The sequence below is a fragment of the Fukomys damarensis genome, unplaced genomic scaffold (assembly GCF_012274545.1).
Source record: "Fukomys damarensis isolate Sample0158 unplaced genomic scaffold, DMR_v1.0_HiC HiC_scaffold_20, whole genome shotgun sequence".
Classification (NCBI taxonomy): Eukaryota; Metazoa; Chordata; class Mammalia; order Rodentia; family Bathyergidae; genus Fukomys; species Fukomys damarensis.
The window spans coordinates 11,362,237-11,386,798 of record NW_022900932.1 but is presented as its reverse complement, the minus strand read 5'-3'; the positions used below and the strand labels follow the sequence as shown (position 1 = coordinate 11,386,798).

At 47.1% G+C, this 24,562-nt stretch overlaps 3 protein-coding genes across 11 annotated transcripts in view; 1 reads left to right on the top strand and 2 right to left on the bottom strand.

The window, feature by feature from the left end:
• Window positions 1-5,959, bottom strand: part of Mep1a (meprin A subunit alpha) — a 32,422-nt gene extending 26,463 nt beyond the window's left edge. The window contains exons 1-2 of the mRNA XM_010617814.1: window positions 5,940-5,959; window positions 4,160-4,443 (exon numbers count right to left, since the gene is read on the bottom strand). Coding sequence (XP_010616116.1) covers window positions 4,160-4,443; window positions 5,940-5,959 — 304 coding nt within the window. The remainder of the gene's footprint in view (window positions 1-4,159; window positions 4,444-5,939) is intronic.
• A 2,456-nt stretch (window positions 5,960-8,415) lies between these two features.
• On the bottom strand, window positions 8,416-23,008 carry Ankrd66 (ankyrin repeat domain 66). 5 transcript variants are annotated; one of them, XM_033766470.1, is made up of 6 exons: window positions 22,532-23,007; window positions 21,557-22,405; window positions 18,724-18,949; window positions 14,402-14,570; window positions 12,181-12,409; window positions 8,416-8,910 (listed from the first exon to the last, which is right to left on the bottom strand). In XM_033766470.1, the coding sequence occupies exons 4-6, from the start codon at window positions 14,562-14,564 to the stop codon at window positions 8,526-8,528; spliced, it is 777 nt and encodes a 258-aa protein (XP_033622361.1). In that variant the 5' UTR covers window positions 14,565-14,570; window positions 18,724-18,949; window positions 21,557-22,405; window positions 22,532-23,007; the 3' UTR covers window positions 8,416-8,525. The 5 variants fall into 5 exon arrangements, 4 of the variants coding, with proteins under 4 accessions (XP_033622361.1, XP_010616068.1, XP_010616067.1 ...); XR_004518240.1 differs by lacking the exons at window positions 8,416-8,910; window positions 12,181-12,409; window positions 14,402-14,570 and adding exons at window positions 14,688-14,761; window positions 21,193-21,311 and having other exon boundaries at window positions 18,724-21,083; window positions 22,532-23,008; XM_010617766.3 differs by lacking the exons at window positions 21,557-22,405; window positions 22,532-23,007 and having other exon boundaries at window positions 14,402-14,666; window positions 18,724-19,834.
• The window catches only part of Pla2g7 (phospholipase A2 group VII), a 34,669-nt gene continuing 30,072 nt past the window's right edge, over window positions 19,966-24,562 (top strand). For 3 of the 5 annotated variants that reach the window (XM_033766469.1, XM_010617770.3, XM_010617769.3), the window contains exon 1: window positions 19,975-20,042. The gene's annotated coding sequence lies outside the window, so the exon portion shown is untranslated. Of the gene's footprint in view, window positions 20,043-24,562 lie in introns of all 5 variants that reach the window. The other 2 variants (XM_010617768.3, XM_010617771.3) reach the window with 1 other exon arrangement.

Sequence of the window (24,562 nt, the reverse complement as noted above, 5' to 3'; positions counted from 1 at the left end):
AATGTGCAGGATCTGTATTTCAGTTTCTTCCTTTACGATGTGGACTAATGCATCTATTCTGCGTCTTTATTGAAAGAGGTTGAGAGAAATCAAAGCATGCAGGTGAAAGGCTTCATGATGTCTTAGATGCTGCGCGACAAAGAATCTTAACTGTCATTGTTCCCTCTTGGACAGGGAACATTTGAGAGGTTTCATAACCTTCTGGTTTCTGAGGTCCGTGTAAAAAGGGCAGCCTCAGAGTGTGAGCCAGAGCTCCCAAGTTTGGCTCAGCTGTTTCAGAGAAGCCCTTGTCATGTGCAGTGCATGTGGATCACGGAGCAGAACATCTTTTGAAGATTCCTGTCAGTGAGCACACATCCCTCAGCAAATAGGGAGCGCATGATCCCTGCAGCTGAATGCTGAGCTTGATCTCAGACTGGCCCAGGGACCCAGCAAGGCGTGGATGGTCAGCTCTGGGCGGGAGCATCTTCCCAGTTTCAACTACCAGCTGTCTCCTTCGTGCCACTGTTTCCTGTAGGATGAAAAACGTGTTTTTCTCAATTCTGAAAGCAACTCTTTACCATCATTTTCATTTGGGTGTATTTATCTTGCAGCCCAGTATGCCACCAGTTCCAAAGCCATCCAGGAAGGAGTGGAATTCGGACAGGTGATCTGTCGAGTCACACTCACAGTGGCCAGCACTGGACACCTGGTCACTACTCACACTGGGCCCCACCCATGGAGAACAGCTGCACACCGTCCTGTTCTCAAGCCCTTTCACCTGGTCTGAGAGTCAGTCTCTTCATTTGCTGGCTGGACAAACGATGCTTACAACGTTAAAGCCTGTCCATTTGGGCATATTTTAAAAATAATTTTTTAAAATTTAAAGCATCTTTACAAATTAAAAATAAAGAAAAAGAAAACCACCGCAATTGCCACTGTTGATAGATCCTGTTTTTATTTTTGAAATATGCATATTTTATGATCATATGCATATTTATCCACTCAAACTTGACCACAAGGTCTTTCAAGGACTTGCTGAGTTGGAATTTTACCAATTTTTCCTAAATTATCCTTCTGAAGAGTGCCCCTCAGGGCCAAGTCCTCCCCTATAGGCTTTGACCAATGCAGAGCCCTGCCAAAACCTCTCGTACTGCCCTTGGATGTCTTGGCTTTTTAAACAATGATGTTTAAATTTCTCAGTGTCTACCACTCATAGTTGCTGAGCACAGAAAATTAGAAGGCAGTAAGAAAATGCCAACTCTAATCCCCACAATATTTCCCATTCCCCAAAATATTCACTGCTGAATCTTGGTGTGTGTCCTAGATTTCCCCCCATGCTTGTTTTTCTATCAAGAGAAAAAAAAGTTACATTAGGCTTATAACCTGGTTTGTAAATGCTTCCTGGTGTTGATAGTTTTCAATAACAGGCGTTCCATGCTGTCTGTAATTTTGTTAGTGGGATACACTGAGGTTATCACAGGCAATACTTCAGGAAGGGCAAATTTTTGCATTCGCAGTGTTAGGACCTTGATATTGCCTTGGAACCAATTCAAAGCGGAATCACTGAATCACAATATATTGAGTTGTTTTATTTTTTACAAAAGGAGTGTGTTATAGAAGGCTCTCGATTCTTCCACCTTCTGAAGGCATCTTACAGACATGTCCCTCAGCCAAAGACCTTAAGGATCCTGGAATTTCCCGGATACAGAGGTGATTGACCTATTAGAGGACTGATATAAGAAGCCAACCTTTATTATCTGTGTCCTGCAGCCAGAATGGAGCCAGGTGTCTGGTACCATTCTGTCCCTTGGTCTCCTTCAAGCCCTGTGCTGCTGGATCTAGACTCTCTGCGTCCTCCCATAATTCATGCGTCGAAGTCACAGTCCCCAGGGTGGTGACACTTGGAGAAAGGGACCCCTAAGGAAGTATAAAGTAAAATGAGGTCACAGGATGGGAGCCTTGGCCAATAGAATTAGTATACTTGGGAAGTATGAGCAAAATATACAGTGACTGTTTGATTTTTTGAAATTATTATAAGTAAAAGACATACTGTCATGAGTTCCTCTCAAAATACTCTCCCTTGCTGTGAGCATACTTATTCCATCACACTGGCCTCTTTCTGGGCCAGCTCTGGAAGTCCTCTTTCATGAATGTCCTTATGAGGCGTGATCAAAAATATGGTGAATGTTGCTGCCACGTGCCATCCAATGGAAAGGCAGGCTCATAAAGACACCAGTATGTCTTCATCCACTATCTTCATTAGACCTGGCACTGTGCAACTTCCGGCTTTTCCCCGAAGTCAGAATGACTACAGAAGTTCAATATTTTGAATGAGTTCAGTACAATGAGGCAGCCGCAACAACACAACTAAAGACACTCATGAAAGAGGACTTCAGAACTGCTTCAGAAAGAGACCAGCATGATGGGGTAAGTGTGCTCATAGTGGGGGGGGGCTTTGAGGGCGATATGCCAATATGTCTTTGACTGTACTCATTTTTTTATGGCTTCTTTGAGACGGGGGTCTCACTATGTAGTTGAGACTGACCTGGAACTCACTGTGTAGCTGAGGCTGGTCTCGAACTCATAGTGATCCTCCTGCCTCAGCCTCCTGAGCGCTGGGATTACAGGCTTGCACCACCAGACCTGGCTTACTGTAGTAATTTTTTAATTTAAACATTCACCATATTTTTGGTCATCTCTCATTATAAGAAACACCAGAAAACATTCTTCCTTTTCACTTCTTTGAACTTTGGTTTCCTTACACCTCGATGATGTCATTTTTAAATTCTAAGCTTTTATGTTGAACAACCTGCCAAGATTTTGTTTGCTTTTATAATCAATCCATTTCTAGGGATTAGTGAGCATACTAGTCTTTCTATACTGCAGGACTGTTTCAGGGGTTCCTGATTAGATCTGACTTTTCGTGGCTCGTGGGTTCCGTAAGAGGGTGGCCACGTTCCAAATTGGGTATTGCATCCAAGGTTTCACAGAAACCAATCTGTCTCAGGCTTTAGGGAAGTCAGTGAACACAAACTTACAGGCAATGCAGATATTCATTTTAACTTACCTAGACACTTCAAAATTGTTGCTATAAATCGATTTCAAGTTTTTTTTAAAAAAGAAAGAGTATCTCCACAAATGGGGTGAATTTGTGATTTTGATTATGATATTGAAGAAGGAACTGTGTGGGGTTTGCACGGAGGGGGACTTAATACCATAGAGAGGTGCCAGGTCCTGGACTTACTGCTGTTCAGCTTTATAGCTGGGCTCATTCACCTCATCTGCCTGCTTGACCTCAGAGGGTTGTTTTTTCCCCCCATAAAAAATATGGAAATGACAGGAAACACTCTTTAATGTGGGCCATTATTACTGGGCAGGAATTTAATGCTAAACAATCGAGGCTCAGGATGTGTGTTAGCTACCCTAACTATAATTAGTGATTTTAGGGAAGCAGGTAAAATATAACCATAAAAAAAATCAAATCCTTCATCCTGAAATTCCCATCAAAGGTAGAGACATGTCAGCAGGAAACAACGCTACACTTTTTATGCTCCAAGGTGACTTGATCAAAATGCTGCCAGCGAGTTGAACTTTTTCAACATAAGACTCCTAGTGGCACAATTCACAAGAGCAAAACATTTTGGAGAGCAAATAAGCAGTCTCAAGGAAAGATTCTCCTAAAGCTTTTAGCAAAGCTGATTTGAGCATCCACGTTTATGGGCATGAGGTGAGTTAGAGCAGGGCCTGGTGACGGAGGTGTATAGAGGATGCAGGCAGAGCCAGGTCACCAGGGGTGGGGAAAGGGGCAGGAAGAGCTGGAGGTATTGGGCACGGGAGGACAGAGCACCTGGGAGCCAGGGTGGATCAGTGGCCCGGCAGCATCAAGTCAGCTCCTCAGACAAGACAGCAACCGCTGGGAGACTGGAACCAGGAGGCCCCCAAAAGCCACCTGAAAGGCCAGGCTGCAGTGGCATCCCACAAAGATGCCAGGGGTGGCAGGTACAGGAAGAGCATTTTATCTGAGGAGTGACCTCAAGAAAGCTAATTCATGGGCAGTGGCCCTGCCTCCTGTCTCGCCAGGGCAAGGTCCTGAGTTCAATCCCCGGTACCAAAAAAAAAAGCTAATTCATGTTTCTGAGTTCCACTTCTTTTACGTTAGAATAGGATAATTAAATACCTCTCAGGGGTGTCGCAAGGATTTCACAAAGCACCACGTACAAAGCTGCCCGGTAGTTGCGCAAAGACAGACTCTGCCATCGCTTCCGCCCTTCTCCACTCCCCACCGCTTTCCCCTTTTGCATGTCATCTCCCTCCTGAGCTCCGTGACACCATCGCTTGGCGAAGGCGCCGGGAAATAGGGCATCTGCACCTCCACGCCGGCAACTCAATAAAAACCACCACTCTTCCAAAGCACAGCATGCATCTACACCACCAGCAAACACTTCTGTTCCTGGGCGTTTACTGGCAAGAAATGAAGGTGTGCGTAGAAAAATAAAGGCCCATACCGAATGTTCACGCGGTTTTAGTTATAACGGCCTCCACTGGGAGTGTTACGCATGCCCATCAAATGGCGAGCCGGTTAGCAAATTCAGGTATATTCATCCAGGGAATAAGCTACGGATCCAGTCACAAACCCATTAATCTAAAAAAACGTGTCAAGTGAAGGAAATCCGACATAGAAGAGTGCACACTGATGATTTGGAACATGAAGGTCAGGAACAGCTCAGACTGACCTGCGGTGACAGAAATCAGAACAGAAATTGGGCACAGGGAGGGGAGGGACTGGATTGGCAGCGTGGCTCAGAAGAGGGAGGGGGGATTCTGACAGGCTATGGGATGTTCTAACCCTGTGGAGGGTGTGGGTTTCCCAGATGTGCTCACAGAATGGTTCACTTAGGGGCTGTGTGTTTGCCATATGTAAAATGTTTTCCTGATAACCTGTCAGATCTTTGGCAAAACAAGATGAAACGCACACATCTGAGACTTTTAGCCAAGCAATAAGTGCTCACAAAGCAAAGCTCAGCTGTCAGGACACAGTGAGGGTCAGCGTGTGCAGACATAGCTTCCCCAGTGAGCACACAGAGCACACAGTGGTGAGCAGGGCAGGGGCAGTGTCTGAAAGAGTGGGTGCACCTGTCACCATTCAGAAACCCATGGCCCAATAGGGCCACTGCGGAGAAGAGCTCCCTCCAAGACCTTGAGACCATCATCGACTGTCATCCAGCATAGTGTGCTTGACAGTTTTACTGAAACATTATTTACAAATCGCAAGTGCTGCCATTTTGAATGTACAATTCAGTGATTTTTTTAGTAAACATGAGTAGTTATGCAAACATCATCACAAACTAACACAAAAGAGCCCATCCTGTCTGCTGACTCCTTGCCACCTACTTCCAGAGATTTCTCAGAAGATGGCAGGAAAGACCACAAATCTTATGTGGCTTAACTCTTTTATAAAGTCAGTTGGTATCCAGACCCTAAATTACACTGTTTTCTGTGGAACCTTGACTTGTCAGGGGAAGAAGTTTTGCGGCCTTAGATTTTCAGCATCTGTGATCCACTCTCAAGGCAGCTGATAAGAGGCCTGAGTCAGGGCCTGTGGTTTCCCGCAGTGAGCACTGAAAGGACATCTTTGCGGCTCAGCATCTTGAAGACCAGCACCCTTTGCATGGCCTTAGACAAGGCCAGGGAATTGACCCCATGTGACTGGAAGCCGCACCGAGAACAGAGCTGTTCTCTCTAAACATGAACTCGTGGTGTAAAAGTTGCTAAATATCACATGGGCTCCTACAAGATGGAAGTTCCCTGCTTTCTCTTCTGCAAATTTGGCATGAATCTGTGGTTTCCTGGCCCGACAAGAGGGAACATCTGTAGGAGAGGCACAGTCTTGGGACCGCACTCACATCCTTGAGGGGAACTGCATTGTCCTGGTTTGTCTGGGGCAAGAAAAGGCTTACCATGAAGTCCCACAGGCCATGCTCCAGTGGCTGAGCTGGAAAATCTCAGTGCTCCTCAAGTCCAGCACCTGAAGAGACTTCTGATTGCACCAAAGCCTTTGGCTCAATGGATTTGGGACCCTCAAGTGCTGAGTAGCAAAGCCAGGAGGGGTGAAATCACAGTTCTACTCCTGGGCTGGTTTTTGTAGGAATTTGCTCTTTTGCATAGCAGTTACAAATGACAGCTGATTGGCTTGTAGGTGGTTTATGTAATTTTATATGGGGGAACGACCAGCCCTCAGGGAGGACAATCCTACAGGGGTCAGGAAACCGAAGACCTGAAGACAGACCTTAATTCTGTGAACAATGTGTCCCAGGCAAAAATCTCTTGTCTGCTCTGAACCTTTGGTTAGATGAGCTTGAAGCTATCTTTAACTCTGATATTAAGAATGGTAATAACTATTTTTCACTAATCATGGGTGCCAAGTTTATCCTGCTTAGTCCTAACTGGCAGCCTCATTGATCAACAGGAGGAAAAGCATGCTGACACAATCTCTCAAATTCGAACTGATTGGAAACAGAATTGCTTGGATTTCCCCAAATCTGCCTACTCTAAACTGGATCCTAAACTCCGACTACATTGCAGAGTATAAGGGAATTCTCATTTCCTGGACTTGTGCGCAATGGAAACATTTCCAGAGACTACTCATTGCTAAAGAGAAGCCTGTAGATTTTGCCTCCAACACTGTATTTAGAAAGGTTTTAAACATAGGAAGATTTTGATGACACCCTTGCACCAACTTCCTTGGCTTATTCAAACCTAGCCGTGTGTGCTCCCTGCCATTCCTCTATCGATCTGCCTATTTCTCTGAAGAGGCTTGTTCTTGATTATTTTGAGAACACTTTCTCTCACCCAACTTTCTGAGTCCTTTCTCCCCAACCACATATCACCTGGTTGTGAGGAACAGTGTTCATTTAATATACTCAAAGGTGAAATATTATAGTGAACGCAGCATTTCACAGATTGCTGATTAGGAAGCCAAAAGTGAGAACTAGAAAGTTGTCTGTCTCTGTCTGTCATCTATCTCTCTTTCTCCCTGTCCATCTCTTGCCCCATCTCCCCTCCCCTCTGTGGAATGCCCCTCTTCTACCTTCCCTCTGCTCTGTGGTAGAATCAATCTCTCCATTGTTCTAGTGTTACCCGCTGCTGCCCCAGCCGCTCACAGAATCTTCCTTTCTAGTTCCCAGGAGGAGAATCTTGAGGGCCAGCTGGCCCCAGTATCTTCCAGGTGGGGATCAGAACCAGTGTGGCCTATAGGAACCACCCTGTGATCCCCAAAGTGTGGGGAAGGAAGCACAGTGCTGGGGGGTGGGGGTAGAGACTAGAAAGGGTGTCCTCTGTGTGCTCATTCCTCTCTTAAAGTATTGTTTACTTGAGAAAATTCAAACCAGTCATGCCCTGAATTAGCAGAAGCAGCCATTGGTGAATGCATAATAAAGACCTGCGGTAGCTGAAGACATTGCCTTAGAGACGTTAATACAACTAGAAAACGAGGAGCCTGTGGAAGTAAAATATACCAGACCCGCCCCTCAGCAGAGGCTGTAAGTGTGGCCTGAATTTGAGAGCAGCGCTGCTTGTGAGTGAAAACGCAATGTGAGCTACCGAGGTAATTTCAAACACTGTAGCAGTGTCTGTTATTTATTAGCACATGTGTTCAGCGAATCATGCTTACATCCCTTGTGGGGAACTGGTACATGTGCACCACGCATCTAATTCCTTTTTATGCCCTTTCCCTCCCCACTGCACCCATTTCTTGGTCCCCGTCCACTTTTTGCACATATTCGCAGCACACAGTTTTCCGTCCTTGTGTGGAGCTGTACGTATACACCACACTTCTTAATTCCCTTTTTCATCCCCCTCCTCTTCCCACCCCACTTTTTCTCTCGGTCCCCTTCCCATTTCAGAAAGATCTATCTCCCTACTCCCTATCTTATTTTGCTCTGTTTCTCTTGTATAAGAGAAACCATGTTTTCAAAAGGAAAAGAAAACTGACACAATTAATTTTGAGAATGAATTGTATTTAGCCCTAAAATGCGTGAAGTGTCATCATTTCAACAAGTCAATATTTAACATTATTGTAGTGATATTTTGTGTGTTTTGGTGCCAAGGGTTCAAAATCCAATGTGTACTTTACACCTTAGCTTGGATGCTATATTTTTATTGGAAATTTTGGATCCATATTTAAATTCTCTAAAATACACGGTTGAAACACTAGTCCCCAACCACAGGTTCTGTTGTGTCACACTCTCTGTCCTCAGTTACGTGGGATAGAATCCAGCAGTGTGGGGTCCAGCCCTCCTCACTGGGCTGCTCTATGCCCAGCTCTTCCTCCCATGGAGAGGAGACTGGAGTCAAAGCGTCTGTGCTGGGCTTGTGGTCCCCTCACCCCATGAAGGAATCGGAGATACAGATGCCCCACTTGGCCTCGTCTTTGTTATAGCAGGTAAGTTTTTATGGACGGACTCACTGGAGGGTGTTGGGGATTTTCAGAATTTTGGTTTTGCTGCCCCCCTCTTAGGAGAACCTTTTTGGTCCCCCAAATCCCATCAGCAGAGTGGGGCAGGGGTGTTCAGGGTCGCCCACCGCTGGAGACACACAGGCCTCTGACTGCTGGCTCCCGTCTCTGCATCCTGGAGACAGGCGGCCTCAGCTTTGACTGTCCGGCACTGAAGGTCGCTGCTGCCAGGCCCCTGGGTGGCAGCAGGTGCCCTACAACCCCTAGTGTGGGCCACAGGGTCCCTGGAAGGCAAAGGCCCCCGCCCCTGGGTGCCACCACGCCGGGCTCTAAGGCGGCCCCTGCCCCTCTCGCCGGTGCTTGGTGCTGCGGACAGAAGTGAGCGCTGCAGCCGGCCCTTCCCAGCATCCCAGTCGGGGTCACGTTCATCCCGCGGAAGTCCTGCCAAGCGGTTGGCACGACACTGAGGCTCGGCCCTGGGGACAGAGGGAGACAAGAGGGGCTGCACACAGGGCCTGGAGGGAAGGGGAGACTGAGTCAGCACATGTCCACAGTCACCCAGGCGCCTCAGATGCCAAGGACACTGGGTGACAGTGGCAAGGAGGATATGTTAGTAGACTGACTTAAAGATGGCTTGGAGTAGGGGCTGCTCCTTCCCAGAGCTCGCTTACTCACATGTTTCTAGGGCAAGGAAGCCACAGCCTGAGCTTGAGAAAAACCGTACTGAAATCATGGGAGGTAACCGGGGGCTGGGGGACAGGAAAACTAGGAGGGTAACAGCAGATGCAGCAGAGGGGGAGCGTTTCAGGAATATCCATGCACGGGCATTAATGGAGGGAAGAAGTGATCCGGAAGAGGCTGTTGGCTGAGCAGTGGGAGCTTCTGAGTAATGTGGGCGAGAGCTGTTTGAGTACAAAGACCAGGAAGACATCCAGAGTGAGGTGACAAAGCAGAGGCCACACTTCTAAGGAGCTCACAGATCAAAAGGGGCCCGGAACTTTTTGTTTGTTTAATAAGATCCATTCAAACACGTTCACAAGCTGAAAAGAAGTGAAGGCAAGGAATAAAACAAATCCTCAAATACAGAGAAAGAGTAAAAATGTAACAAAGACCATAGTGATGACGGCCTTGTAGAAGATATAAAGCACATGCTATATCTTTATGTCCCACGCGGAGGGACAACACTTCTCACAGAGGAGGGACACGAGGCAGGAACTGAGCAGGGTGTGTAGGGCCCAGGAGTGCAGGTGCTATAAACCCATGCACCCCTGGCCTCACAAAGAAAATGGTCCTAGAGACACAGGCTGAGGTGGGACATGCTTGGGATACCAATGAGCAAGCAGGACAGGAAGAGACAGCAGACATCCTAAGTCTTCCGGTGCTTATCTGCGGGATTCTTTGTGGAATTTCTCTGGGTGACCAAGCATTGGAGTGCAAAACCCAGAGATTCACCCCCAGGTTGGGATTCTGGGGTGTATGCAACAGAAAAGCAAAGAGCTGAAAAGTAGTGAACCTTGGGAGAAAGTAGGAGTCATGTGTCATGGTGTCCAGGAGAGTTGGAGAAACCTTCAGGAGGTAACAGATCAAGAAATTAAAGGGCTGGGGACTTAGCTGAGTAGTTTTGCCTCCTGCCTCATAAGCACAAGGTCCCAAGTTTGATCCCTGGTACCAAAAAAAAGAAAGAAAGAAAAAAGGTGAATGGCAATAGGTACTGATAATCAAAGAACAGTGGGAGGCTCTGGGATCTGACAGGATGAAGGAATTATAGCCACACAGTGGTGTGTTAAGAGTTTTGAAAGCACAAGGTCTGGTGCTGTGGGTATCTATAGTGCGTGGAAGTCCCCAAGTGTAGGGAGGTGACAGAAACCAGGGAGTGGAGGCTACTCTGCAATCAGCACTCAGGTTCTTCCTGGTTACTCCCCAGGTCTGTGATTTGGATGCTTTTAATGGGCTACATCACCTTTAAGAGAGGTGTTTTGTTTTTTCTCCAGATATCAGGTTCTTCCTGGTTACTCCCCAGGTCTGTGATTTGGATGCTTTTAATGGGCTACATCACCTTTAAGAGAGGTGTTTTGCATTATTTCTCCAGATAACTGATCGCATTATAGGCAAAGACTTTACTGATTTAACTTTCAGACAGTAACTATGTTTGCAATCTAATCTTAGGAGGAAGTTGCTGTCACCCTGCCTCCGTCGTGAATAGCCCCCGAAGATGGATTTGAGGTCTGCTTCACTTCGTTTCCAAGCAATGAAGCCCACGCTCTCATATTCAACTTTTACTTGGATGAATTACTCCATAAATTGTATTCCTGTCCTTTTTGGAGATATGATTGTTATATCCATAACTGTGACATTTATTGTTTAGATATAAAATGTCCCCCAAAAGTCTCCTACTGGGCTTTAGATGATGATTGACTGATAGGGCTGTTATACTCATCAGCGGATGAATCCAGTGATGACTTTATAGTTGGATGTGTGTTAGGAGGTGGGACCTGTTCAGAAGAGGTGGGTCACTGGGACATGCCTTGGGAGGCTAGGCCTCTCCTGCTTCCTACCTGCTGTGAGTTGAGCCGCTTTCCTCTACCAGGGCCTCCTGCCATGCTGGCTCTGCCTTCAAACCAGTCAACAATGGACTGAACCCTCTGAAACTGTGAGTCAACCATATAAGTCCCTTCTTTAGTCCTGCATGTCAGGTATTTTTGTCCCAGTGATGAGACAGCTGGCTATAATACAACTTCATTGCATTCAATTGCTGGACTGAGTAAAAAGTAACAAATACCAGCTAGACAAGTTCTTCTCTTGGTGTCTGTGTGGGTAGGGGATTTACAGATAAATATAGAAGCTTTAAAAGCTAGAAGGGTCTTAGAAATAGAAGTCTAATCAAGCACTAAACGAAGACATGCCAATTTACCATAGACCATACGAAAAGGGTGGTCTACTTATTGAATTTAAGGTTAAACTTTCCTGAAAATGGCTTTCTTTCTCCGGATAAACTCTCTTTGCTGGAAAAATTCCTACCCAAGAGGAAGGAAGAAGAAGAGACAGATGAAATGGGTCAGGTAGTACTGGTGGACTTTGATCCAAATCAGGAAAGAAGGCGCCATTATAACGGAGAAGCCTACGAGGATGGCGAACATCATCCCAGGTGTTCAGTGTCAGACCTCGAACAATGGGGGCAGTGAATAATACTCACTGCTGACATTTTGGGTGCAGTAGTGAACACATGAAGTACTATAATCATTTGCTCACTACTTGCTATTGTTTTTGTTTCAATATTCAATTATAGTAGTGTTTAAAAAGTTACACAAAGGATAAATGCAAATATAAAAGCTCAAAAACAAAAAAGAAACAGAAGTCTAATTGATATGCCTCATTTTAAATATGAGGAAACTGCATACCACAAAGTGGTACAAGTACTTCACTTGTACAAGGTCCTGTAGCTAGCTCAAATACAATTCAGGGTCACTGATGGAACTCTTGAAGAAAAGTTTGTTAATCCTGGACCATGACCCATCTTCAAACTTCCTGTCCCAAATCTCTTATCAGATATAATTTTTGTATAACCTAAAACAACAGGTCAGCCCAAACTTGTCACTGCAGTGAAAAACCAATAAAAATAACTCAATTTAAAAGTTAGTAACAAACAGTAGTCAGTTGGCTGGATTTCCTCATTTTACCATTGACCCGAGACTACTGGATTGGGAAGATGTTGGCCACAGGATGGAGCTGGGGAGAGACGGACTTACATCTCCAGGAAAGCCACGCAGGCGCTCTGCCCATAGATCTGTGCGATCCTCTTAGGTGTGTCCCCAAAAAAGTCAGGGGCATCGATGGCAGCATGCAGGGTATGAAGGGCCTTGAGGATGCCCAGGTGACCTGACTCGGCTGCAAAGTGAGCTGGGGTCCAGCCCACATCTGTGACCAGGCAGGGCCGGGCTCCGTGCTCCAGCAGGAGATACAGCACCTCCATGTGCCCTGGGAGAACCAGGAAGGACAGGATGAGGTGAGGTAGAGGAAAGCTCAGGGTCAGGGCCAGTCCAACAGCACCGTAAGGGGGCATTAGCCACTGAGGGGTCCCCATGTTCCTTCTCCTCACTGTCCCCAGCAGGGGCCCCATCACTCATGAACCCTGTTCCCCCAACCTGAGTTCCTCAGTTCCTCCTTAACTTCTCTCACCTGTCCCTGTCCCCGTCCCTATCTGATGCCCCTCACATGCACCCACAGTGGCATCAATGAGATGCTCCTTCAGCAGTGCGCCTTGCTGAAATATTTCACCAGATGATTGTGAGTTCAGACCCTCACTGTACCACTGCCTAGCAAGGGTCGCCACGGGCAAGGAATATCTCCTGTGGCTCAGTGTCCTCTGTAGAAGGAGATGCCACCTCTTGTTCATTGAATACTTGCAGGGTGACTTGCCAGTGAAGTCACAGACAGAAAGCACCCAGGAGAGCCCAGCACAGAGCAATTGCTCCCTAACACAGGGAAAGCCACTTTGCCCTTGGATTTTGCAAGTTTCCCAAGAAAGCTTTCCAGCAGCAGTCTTTCTTTATGGAGATGCACTCTCCACACAAGAGTCATGGGCAAATATTTACACTGCAAAGCTGGCCGCAGCACTTTGCTGCTTAGCATTCTTTGGTGGTGCCCTGGGGCCAAGCCCTTGCCAAGTCCAGGCGGAGTCTGTGCCCTGTCCTCCTCCCATCCTGGGACCGGTTGTGTGAGGCCTGAGGAAGCTGAGATGAGATAAAAAGTCCTCCCCTTTCCCATGTTGCTCTGCTCCCGAGAGGGACAAGCAGGCAGTTAGATTTCCCTTGCCTTAAGGTGGCTGCCACGTAGAATAGCAGCCTCCATGTTAAAATATGGCTTCTCCCAACAAAAGACAGGCTTCTTCCCATCATGCCTCTTCTCCTGCCAAAACAGAAACCCGATACTCAGTACCTCCTAACAGTGGTGTCACAGGCTCCTCCAATCTCTTAATACTACCTCACTCCACTCCACCCTGGCCCAGGCTAACCCCACCCGCTCCTATAAAAGAAGCTCCCTGTGCTGCCAAATTGCTCTCTCTCCTTTCTTTGTTCCAACAGCTGGGCAGATTCTCCGCATGATAAAGGCTTGTTATGGCTCTGGTCTGGTCTTGGTTTTCTGCTCTGTTATCTAACAACAACCAGTTTGGACTGCGAGCAGACTATGTGAGGCAGTATAAGTGGTGCTATAAAAAAATGCAAATGTTTAAGCTAAAATGTAAAAATGCATTACCGTAAAAGACACATCATCCTGAATCCGCCTCAAAACTCTCTCCCTTGCTTTGAGCAAACTTACACATTCTTGCACATTCCTAAGCAGTTCTGGAAGCCCTCTTCCCTGAGTGTCTTCAGAAGTTGTGATCAATAATTTGGTGAATGCTACTGCGGAGTGCCATCCAATGGAAAGGCAGGCTTGAAAAGACATGCATGTGTCCTCATCTACCTTAGTCTTCTAGCTCTTCCCCAAAGTCAAAATAACCATGAAAGGGAAATGTTTGGAATCGATTCAGGGCATTCAGGCAACCACATAGTCACAAAAGAAGACTTCCAAAGCTCCTGTAGAAAGTGTCAAGAGCAATGGGACGGGTGTATTCAAAGCAAGCCGGGGAGGATTCTGAGGGAGATTAAAGGAAATGTGTCTTTTTCATTGATAAAATTTTAAAATATAAACATTGACTATATTTTTATATCACACTGCATATGCCCACAGCCTTCCCATGTACCTCACAGGAGCAGAGCGACTTCCTTTGTTATACAGGAGAATAAACTGGGGCTGAGCGGTAAGCAACCTGCCTAGGGTGTTGTGCTAGCACACGGCGATGTCAGCGCTGACCTGCCCTGTACGGCTCCAGGGACACTTCCTGTTCCCACCCCACAGCCTGCGGATGGGCACCCCGTGGATGGTGAACCAGAGGACAGTGGACGCCCCCTGGGTGCCAGCGCCCACCTCTGATTGCAGCCCAGTGAAGTGGGGTCCGGTCGTTCCAGTCCGCGTCCTTGTGATTTGGGTCACAGAGGCCTTTCTTCAGAATCCGTTTCACTGTGCTGTAGTCCCCCGCAGCCACAGCTTGGTGGAGTCTTGTCATGTCTGACATTTTGGTCAGTGCCATGACGAACTGCAGGGGAGACACTTAGGAAGTTCTATTGCAACTCTTTGATTCCTTGCCAGGGTTCCGCAGATTCCTGTATCAGCCGGGCATGGTGGCACATACCTGTAATCCCAGGTATTACATACCTGTAATTACTCGGGAGGCTGAGGCAGGAAGGTTAGAAATTGGAGCTCAACGTAGTGACTTAGATACTGTCTCTAAGTAAAAATTAAAAAAACAAAAAGTAAAAAACAAACAAACAAAAAACCCAAACAGTGGAGTTGTGGCACAGTGTGAAGGCCCTGGTTTCCATCTCCAGTTCTGCCCCTCAAAAACAAATGAAGAAAATAGCAACAAATGAAGAAAATAGGACTGAGGACAGAAGCCACCTGAGCTGTGGCCTCTAGGAATGACTCTGATCACAAGGCTCAAGCAGAGGGATCAAGAAGGGGCTGGAGTCCACCTGACAAAGTGTGGCCCTCAGAGCGACATTAGCAGGGACTATGACTCACTGTGTAGCCCAAGCTGGCCTTGAATTCATGTGGATCCTCCTGCCTCAGCCTCTGTAGTGCTGGGATTAGAGGTGTGCGCCACCATGCCCAGCTCAGAAGAATAAATTTTGGGGCTCAACCTTCACTGAATCTGAGATGCTTGGGTGGGGCCAGTGATCCTCTTCACATAACCCATCCTGTGGGTTTGCCCTGGTGAATTCCAAGGACACACAGAGAGACTGAGACACAGGGCCATAGGAAGACAGGATGAAAGGATTCATCAAGACTGGAAATTAAGAGACCTCAACTGGGCCCCAGAGGGATGAATAGGATTCATGTTGCTGTGTGACACAGGAGGACCCCAGACATAGGTAAGGGTAAGCAGTCTCCTTTGTAGACCAAGGATCCAGTCTTTTCTGTGAAGGGACAAAGAGCAAACACTTTCGTGCCAAGAGGCAAAAATCTAAGCTATCACACAGAACCTTAAAACAACATCTAAAGGAGGGAGAAGCCCTACCTGCCTTCCCTGGTGGCCTGGGTGCTTCCTTCCCTGGGCTCAGCTGGGGACATTCTGGGGTGCAGAGGACCAGCCTGGGGCAGAGCATGGCCAATGGATAGGCAGCATCATTCTCTGCCCTGGTTGCCCAGAGAGGCTGACTACTCCCACTGGACTGGCTGGGGGCCAGGGACTCCTGGGGTCTCAGGGCCCAGCCCTGCCAGCCTACAAGTGAGGCTGAGCCAGGTCCAGTTGTAGACACAGATGTCATCTGCTGGTCTATCCAGATCCTGTGGGGATGCTGTGTAACTGAAAACTGGCTCTGTAGGGCTGGGATAGGGTCCAAGATCCTGCATGTGTAACAAATGTCCCTTCTCTATACTTGGGAAGCAGTGTCTCTCTAACCCTAACCCTAACCCTAACCTTAATATGGCAGTTAGCCTAGCTACACAGTGATTGATAGGCAGTTAGAAAGGGATTGGGCCCAACATAGAGTCAGAATAGAGACAAGGTAAGCCAAGCCTGAGGTCAAGGGCTAAGCTGATAGAAACCTTTTCCCAGGATGGAAATGCCATGGCCAGACCTGTGAGCCCAGCCAGAGATTAAATAGCAGCTCAAAACTGTCCCGTAACCAACACTATGTGATCTAATAAGCTGTAGCAAACATGGAGAAACAATGTAACCAACATACAGAAACAATATGACAAACACAGAAACAATGTAACAAAGCACATAGGCATATTAACAGAACATTCCGGCCCTCACTCCTACTCCTTCCAGAAATGCCTCGGTTTATCTCCATGCTACCCACCCTTGCTGTGTACCTTGTTTTTCTATTAGAGCAGTATTAGCTAAGTGGCTGCTCTTGTGACTCTATAGGTTGATTATAGCTTGACCCAAGCTAAGCCGTGATGTGACTTTACTGCTTAAGAAGCCCCTAGACAAACAGCCTCAGTGGAAACCCACTTTCAGGACCTCTCCTGCCTCTCCGGAGCATTCCCTAATAAATTTTTCCTTCCTTTCACCTCCTTTATCCTCGAGTCCATTCTTTGTGAGACAGGAACTCAGCTCATCTAACTGGTTGGAAGTTATTTCCCTGTAAGCCTAACCCTAACCCTGATATCTCAGCCTTAGCTCAACGGGTGATTACACACATGGCATGAAGTAACCATAAAATGGCACTGACTATGCTTCATTTTTTGTATTTGCTTTAGTAAAAAAAAACCCTTACCCTAGAGGATTTGATCAAGCATAAAATGGTAAACAAAGATACCAGTGTGTCTAATCTGCAGGCGCCACTTGAAACAAAAGTGTTGCCCTAATCAGTATGTGTGGCCTCCTGGGTCCTACGCCAACTGCGTGCAGGCTGATGCTTCAAGCCAAGTGTATTTGTCCACATTTGAATTCTTACCAAGGAAGTTCTTCAATTTCCTATGGATGAGTTGCAACTCAACCAGAAATTTCCACTGGGCAGCAAGATGTGCTTCCAAGAAACTGAAAAACTGATCCTAAAAACTCATACGGAAATTTAAAGGACAGCGCCTGGCAAACATACTTGAAAAGGAACAAAGTTGGAGGACTCTACTTCCCATTTCAACCCACGTGACAGGACACTACCATGGGAAAGAGAAGCCTTTCACAGATGATACAGGGACAGCTAGATAGTCAGACACGACGATTGGTTACTGTGCTCTGGCACAGTTCTGAGTCTTATGTTTAGCTCTGTGTCCCATTTGACTTTTTTTTTTTTTTTTTTTTTTTTTTTTTTTTTTTGCAGTACGGGGGATCAAACTCAGGACCTTGTGCCTGCAAGGCAGATGTGGCACCACTGAGCTAAATTCCCAGCCCCCCACTTGACTTTTTATATATGGTACGCTTGTCAGAAGCAACTGAGCATTAATTTAAGGATTCATTCCTAGCCTCTCAATTCTGTTAGATTGCTCTCTGTATGAGTACTTGTGATGGTACTACCATAATCCTTTTGTTTCCTTGGAGTACTAGGGAGAATCCAGGATCTCCCAAAAGCTAGGCGTGTGCTTGACCACCAAGCTATATTCCCACCCCTTTCTAAATTTTATTTCAACACAGAATATTGCTAAGTTTCCCAGGCTAATTTCAAACCTGGACTCCTCCTGCCTCCTACTTCCCAAGTAGCTGGCATTACAAGCATGGGCAACCATGCTGAGCTATAGGAATAGTATCATCTTAGTTACTTGATCAAACTGAAAAGTATGAATCTTCCAGTGCGGTATATGTCCAATAGAACCAAAACATATCCACATAAATATCTGTGCATGAATGTCCATAGAGTCATTATTCATTATAGGCAAAAAGTAGAAACATCTCAAATACCCACCAGTAGATGAAAGGATAAGGAAAATGTGGAATATCTGTATAATGAAATATTATTCAATGATAGAAATAAATGAAGTACCAGTACATACTCCATGAGTAAATCTTAAAACACACTAAGGGAACCCTACTTCCCTTTATGCCCAGAAAAGGCAAATCTTTGGAGACAAAAATGTAGATGTTTTAGTTGTCTAGAGCTGGATTGAGGGTTAGCATGGGGAATGAATCCTGGTAAGTACAGCATTGCTTTTTGGTTTGTTTGTTTTTTGAGACAGGGTCTCACTATGTAGCTGAGACTGACCTGGAGCTCACTATGTAGCCCAGGCTGGTCTCAAACTCACAGCGATCCTCCTGCCTCGGCCTCCCGAGTGCTGGGATTATAGGTGTGTGCCACCACGCCCAGCTAGGATTTCCTTTTGGGATGATAAAATATTTTAAAATTTTTGTGGGTAATAGTTTCACAACAGTAAAATACTAAAGCCACTGACTGGTGTACTCTAAGTGGATTTGACTTTATGGCATATGAATTATATATATATACAAATAAAGTCATTTTTAAAAATAGAGGCTCTCTAAAAGACTTATTTCCGTATTTATTTGCATATATCTGCATAGTCATTTGCATTTTCATTTCTATTCACTAGCCTATCATTGACTACTAGAATTTAGCAAACACATTCCTTTACATCAATCCTTGTAAATTTGGTTACACACACGTGCATTCCCATCTTTGTGCTAGATGCACCTTAATTTACACAGGAGGGAGTGACAAAGATTGTGATAGCATGAGTGCTCTGTGAATGCTGTAGTAATAAGGAAGGGGTGATAGAAAAGCACTTACTGTGTGTGTGAAATCCAAGAGCTCTGCACCTGAGGCAGCCTTAGTTTGGAGTGTTGTTGTGCTGACACCATGGAAACTGGCCCCGCCTTCCTCAGGAGAACTCGCCAATCAGTGTCAGCTTCTCCCGGAGTCCGGTGGGACAAGGTCATCCGTCTGCTTCACGGGGAACCACTGCAGCAATTCTATCTTCTACTTTAGCCCAAATGTGGAGCTTCTTAATAAGTTCCTCCAAAGAGCAACCGACAAAAATTAAAATTGAAAGTAGCCAGCGGTTGTGAGCCACAAGGCCTGGGAGGCAGCTCATTGGCTACTTAGACCCTGGAGACTGGCCTTAGGAAGTGGAGGGGACAGCCTGGGCCCCTCACATGCAGAACCAGTGTGAGATTTGGGGCAAGCTCCTTAAGTCTGCAGAGCTACTTTTTTCTTACAAATACAAGGAAATTTTAACAGTTGTGCTAAGGGTTATTAAAACAGCTGAAATAATTCACAAAGCACCGGCCACAAGGTAGATACTTAAACAACAGAAGAACCACAATATGTTTAAGTGCTTCTTGTTGCCTCCACTTCCCTCCTGAGCTCTAAAACACTTCCCTCCCTCCTTCCCCATGCTCCCCTCTCCTCCTCCCTTCCCCATCTTTCTCCCCAGATGTATTGATAAGATGCCCTCAGACATGCCTGATGCTGGAAGAGGCCCTGTAGGAACCAAGACACTCATTATTCCTGTCTTTTTGAGCTTAGAGTCCAGAGAACACAATAGATAATACTCAAGAAAACCAATGAAGGTAAGCATATCGACTTATGATCTCTGCAAGTGCCACAAGCACTGTGTGGCATCGGGAACAATGGGGAGGTTTAGGACAGCCCGGGGAGCCGCCAATCCTGGCTGTCACCTTGCCGGATTGAGAGCATTCCTGGGTGTGCCCATGAGGCTGCTCCTGGAGATGCCTGCAAGTGGCTCAGTACACTGAGTGGGAGACCCGCCCCGAATGTGGGCAGAACCGTCTACCAGGCCGGGGCCCCTGATAGGGTAGAACAGTGGAAGGGAGGGCAGCTCGTGCCTGCTCACACCAACCAGACCCTTCTAGAGCTGACACAGTTGTCCCTGCTGCTTTCACTATTGGACAGAAAGCTCCAGATGCCTCATCCTTTGAACCCCGACTCACACCAGCATCCACCAGGGCCTCTTAGGTCTCAGCCTCTAGAGGGCTGCATCCCTGCCCCTGAGTTCTGCGGCTTCAGCTTCCTGGACAGAGCAGCTAACTGATCTCCCAGTCTCCCAGCCTGCAGACACCCGTGTGGGACTGTGCAGCCTCTAACAGGTGAGCAAGTCTATCGAGCGCCTCCGTGTATCTCCCCGGCTGGTGCTGGTCCTGGACAATGCAAACAAGGAGGTGACGTTTAAGCTGAGACCTGGGCACAGGAGAAGAATCCAGGAGTCTGAGCAGCTGGGGAGGGGTCCAGGGAATGCAGATGATTCACGAGGGTGGGGCACGTTGGAGAGAAGAGTCGGGGCAGGTGAGGGCTCCAGCATGCAGGGCTTGCATGGGGAGAGGAGCTGGATTTTACACCACATACAGAGAGCATCCCTGAAAGCTTCAAATGAGGAATAAGATAGTGCAACTTAATTTTTCTTCAAAAGTTCCTTCGACTGCTGCTGTTTGGAGAGAGGGTGGGAGGGAAATGGAAATGGAAGCAGAAGAACACCCTCCTGAGGGGCTATTGCAGAAGTCCAGACAGCTGAGGATGGTGACTGGGTGGCCTGCGGGGCGGAGAGAAGTGAGGGGGATCTGAGTTACTCAGTGGGAATTGACTGGCAGGAGTAGGTTAGATGCAAGCAGTGAGGGAAAGAAAGCAGACCTGGATGAGCCTAGATGCTAAGGTCAGGGGTTGAGAGGATGATGGGGGTGGGCAGGGAGTGAAAGCACTGAGATACATGGGAGACACCCAAATATCAAGCAAGAGTCCGGAGCTCTGCGACTCTGGAGTTGAAAGCGGAGCTTCAGAAATCACCTCGCACAGGTGATATTTAAGGCTGTAAGAATGTGCAAGATAACCAGAGGACAGCAGGCTCCAGGAGAGCCCCCAGCCCCCTCCTCTAAGGTCTGGCAGCGCAGGAAGAGCTGGCAAAGGAGATTACTGCCAGGGGCAGGGTGGGAGGCCCAGGAAGACAGGTGGTCAGAGAAACCACGGTCAGTAAGCCAGAAAGAAGTTTGTGTCTGGTATGAGCCACAGGATGCACCAGGAAGCCCCCGGGAGCTGTGTCCTCACTTTGCAAGGTCCAGAGCAGGTGCAGTTCAGCTTGTTTTCCCTGCATACGTATTTGCTGAGTAACTGGCACTGAGGAGTGAGGACAGAGGTGCCTGGGAGAGGGAACAGAAGAGCCTATCGTGAGGGGCAGCCGGCAAGAGGCTGCACTATTGTCATCAGAAAGCCACATGCATCAGGGGTTCCATCCCTTTTGACGCCCACCTCCATGGCTCCTTCCTCTTACAAAAAGGTCTCTACCGACTCACTTCTCCCCAATTCCAGAACTGGCCGGGCAGAGGGGTCCCCAGGATCTCCTATAAGCCTAGAGTGAGCTGCCTCCGCTGTTTGAAAAGAAAAACAAACAAAACAAAACAAAACACTAACCCCTCCGTATGGTCAAAATATTGTAGTATATTCTGAATGGTAAAAAATGAAAATTTTGGGGCCAGGGATTTAGCTCAGTGGTGCCACCGCAGTTTGATTCCCCAGTTTAAAAAAATTGTTTTGACATCAATAATACACAAAGCCACATACAAACAAGGCCAAAATAATCCTAATCTTATAAAAATGCTATTGCTTTACTCACTGAGGCTGCCAGGGTCTCCCAACAGGACAAGCAATTGTGGGATGGAGGATGACCTTGTGACTGGCTAGATGACAGTCTCTTGCCTGTCCCGTGACAGGACACAGGGGCTACTGGGGGCTGTGTCCGAGCCCAATCTTTGATCTGAATCGTGTTAATTCAACATTGGGTCCTGATGGATGCCCAGGAACCTCAGGCCTGGGGACAGGATAGGTGTACCTGGTCGCTTGGCCATTCCCTCTTGTACTCACAGGTTGCCGTTGACTTGGGCTTGGGACATGGCGATTTTATTCTATTCTTTCTCTGATTCTCAAGAAAGTGTAAGAGTAGCAAACCCACAGAGGCTTTGTTCTAAGCACTCGGGCACATGCGGCAAGTCTGATTGGGGAGGTGCGGTTACTTCTCCTACTGCTCAGATCAGGAAGCTGAGGTGCAGGGTAAGCAGGTCATTTGCTCCAGGACAGCTGCTCCTGTTCCTGTCTGCTGTGCCCTGCTGTCTCCTGAGGGCCAAGCAGAGTTTCAGCAAAAGTGAGTGAAGTTAAGGCACTGTGCCTGGATGCCGTCGAGCAACTCGAATGCCTACAAAAGAGGCCACAGAGAGAGGTGGGCAGAGGGTGCAGAGCCCTGGGGCTTTCTTCTCTTTGTGAGTCTCGGGAGCTCTCGTACTTGCCTCCTGGGGGTCTTGAAGAAGGGGTCTGTGTTACCCTCTTAGTATTCCGTGACCCCTGTGCCTCCTATGTCCAGGCGTTCATCCTTTCCAGCCTCTGTGGACCAGGGGATGTTCTGGCTCCACTGCCTGCACATCCGCTCACACAAGCAAAAAAAGACAACAGCTGTCTTTCTGGTATTAATCTGTTTGAGGAGATGGGATAGTGAATAAATAAAACCTGAGGCTGTTAAATGCCCTGATTGCCATTAACGCCACTTCAGACCTCACACACAGGAGGAAGTCGGGCACAGACCTGTTCATTCACTCACCAGATCCAGGTTGCATCATTCTCAGCCGAGGCTGACCTGAGGGGACAGCACCCATGGGCTCGTTGGCCCCTGCCTCCCGGTTGGGCCAAGGCAGGTTCCAGCAGGAGCTTGTGGATGGATGAAAAATGGGATTGGAATATTCCACGGCTTCCTTCCTGTTTGGCTGCTGTGGACTGCTGGAGGTCCTGGGTGTGGCTTTTTGCGTCGCCTCTGCAAGTCCTGGGTGCTCACGGCTCTCATGACCATTCTCCCAGAGTCATCATACTCACCCTAACTTCTGCTCTCACCGTTGCTTACAGTAACTTTATTAGACAATCATCCAACAATCCAGTCTGAGCATGCTGCAGGCTTCCTGCCAGAATCTGGACCCAAACAAGTAAGCATCCTGCATGCAAAGGGAAACAGAGTAGAATGTGGAGACCTAAAGGAAAAGGCAGCTGAGGCCACAGGCACACTAGTGCCCCATCAGAGCAGCAGGGCTTTACTCCTGCCCGTGTGAAATGGGGGTTTGAGAGTTTCCGAAGAGGAAGTAAAATGATGACAATTCACTGCTTTTGGAGAAGTAATTTTGCCACAAGAACACAGGATGTATTCTGAGGAGAACACCATGCATGAGGAATAGTTAGACGCCAAAGAAAATGCATATGCGCTGATCCAGGAAATCCATTTCTAGGTTTGTATAACAAAGAAATAATTTAAGCATGCATGAAGATTAAATTGTCAGGATATTCACTGACATGACATCTCAAAAACTATAAATCGTAAACAATCCAAATTTCCACTGTTTGCAAGGGACAATTTGTATATAGGCTTTTGAACTGAGCTCATAATGTGAATATGCTGGTGGGGCAAAATATTATATTATATTGCTAAATGAAAATAGAACTTTTATATGGAGAAAAACTTAAAAGAATGTGCATGGATTTAGCAATCAGCACAATTTTTTTCCTATCATGAGAATAAATGATTGTGTAAACACATTTTGTGACTACCAGGGATATAGGTTTTGAGGGCCTTAATTGTGGGCATAGAAATGAACAACTCAACAGGGAAAAGAGCTGGGGGGCTGACTCAGTGCACTGAGGGAAACCTGGATGCCTTGGACCTAGCACAAGGCCTTCTACCCCTGAAATGAAGTCAATGACGATGTTACCAATGGCATGGTGTTGTCGTCATGGTTTGCAAGGAGAGAGACTTAATACAGGACACATAATTTATAGGACTATTTTATAACAGTCGCCCAAAAAGTCAAACACAGAGGAGTGCAAGAGATTGGCCAAATACTAGAGACCCAAAGATCCAGCCAAGGGCCTGGATCCCATAGCAGTGTCCCGAATAAGTCCAGCTGAAGGCCGAGAGCCCAAGGAAATGTCCTCCATGAATCCAGCTGAAGGCCTAGAGCCACAGCAATATCTCATCCTTGTCTGTATTGAGGATCTGCACCTGGAAGGCCCAAAGGCAAGTGGTGGAAGCCAGAAAACCCGCGCCAGTGGGGTAAAGGATTTGTGCCACCAGGCTGAGGGATCCACACTGGAGCCAGGAAGTAAGACTCACAGTGAAGATCAGAGCTCTCCTGATGAGAAGAGCAGCCATTCCCAGCAACAGTGAGGCCCCAAGCTCCTCCTCCTATGAGAACAGCTGAGTTTGCATCCGCAAAACCAACCACAGAGTTTATTTTCTCTGAAGAAAATAAACAGCCCATGATCTTCCCCTCCAATTCTGTTTTTACGGCTATTGGCAACAATCCTCAGGTGGGTCTTTCACAGCCAAACCACACTGATTCAGATCAGTGTTGCAAGTTGATCATTAGCTAATCCCCTACATGTGGATAAGGAAAAACATCCCTGCTTGACAAATGACACATTTGGCAAAGCAGGGCTCAGAGCCGGGTGCTGAAAGCCCACCAACAAGAGCCCCACAACCCAACTCTGTGAAATGGTACCAGACATGCAGCTGGCCCCCAGGCAACACTTGCTGATTTAAAACTCACCAAACACACTATTGTAACTACGTCCAAGATATTGATTGCAG

Bases quoted from the DNA above. Each gene is read 5' to 3' on its own strand.
- Ankrd66 (XM_033766470.1), bottom strand. From the start codon at position 14,564: ATGGCACTGACCAAAATGTCAGACATGACAAGACTCCACCAAGCTGTG. The intron at 12,410-14,401 runs GTGGGCGCTGGC...TGGTTCTCCCAG, and splicing joins TCACTGGGCTGCAATCAGAG to GGCACATGGAGGTGCTGTAT. The intron at 8,911-12,180 runs GTAAGTCCGTCT...CTCTGTCCCCAG, and splicing joins TGCGTGGCTTTCCTGGAGAT to GGCCGAGCCTCAGTGTCGTG.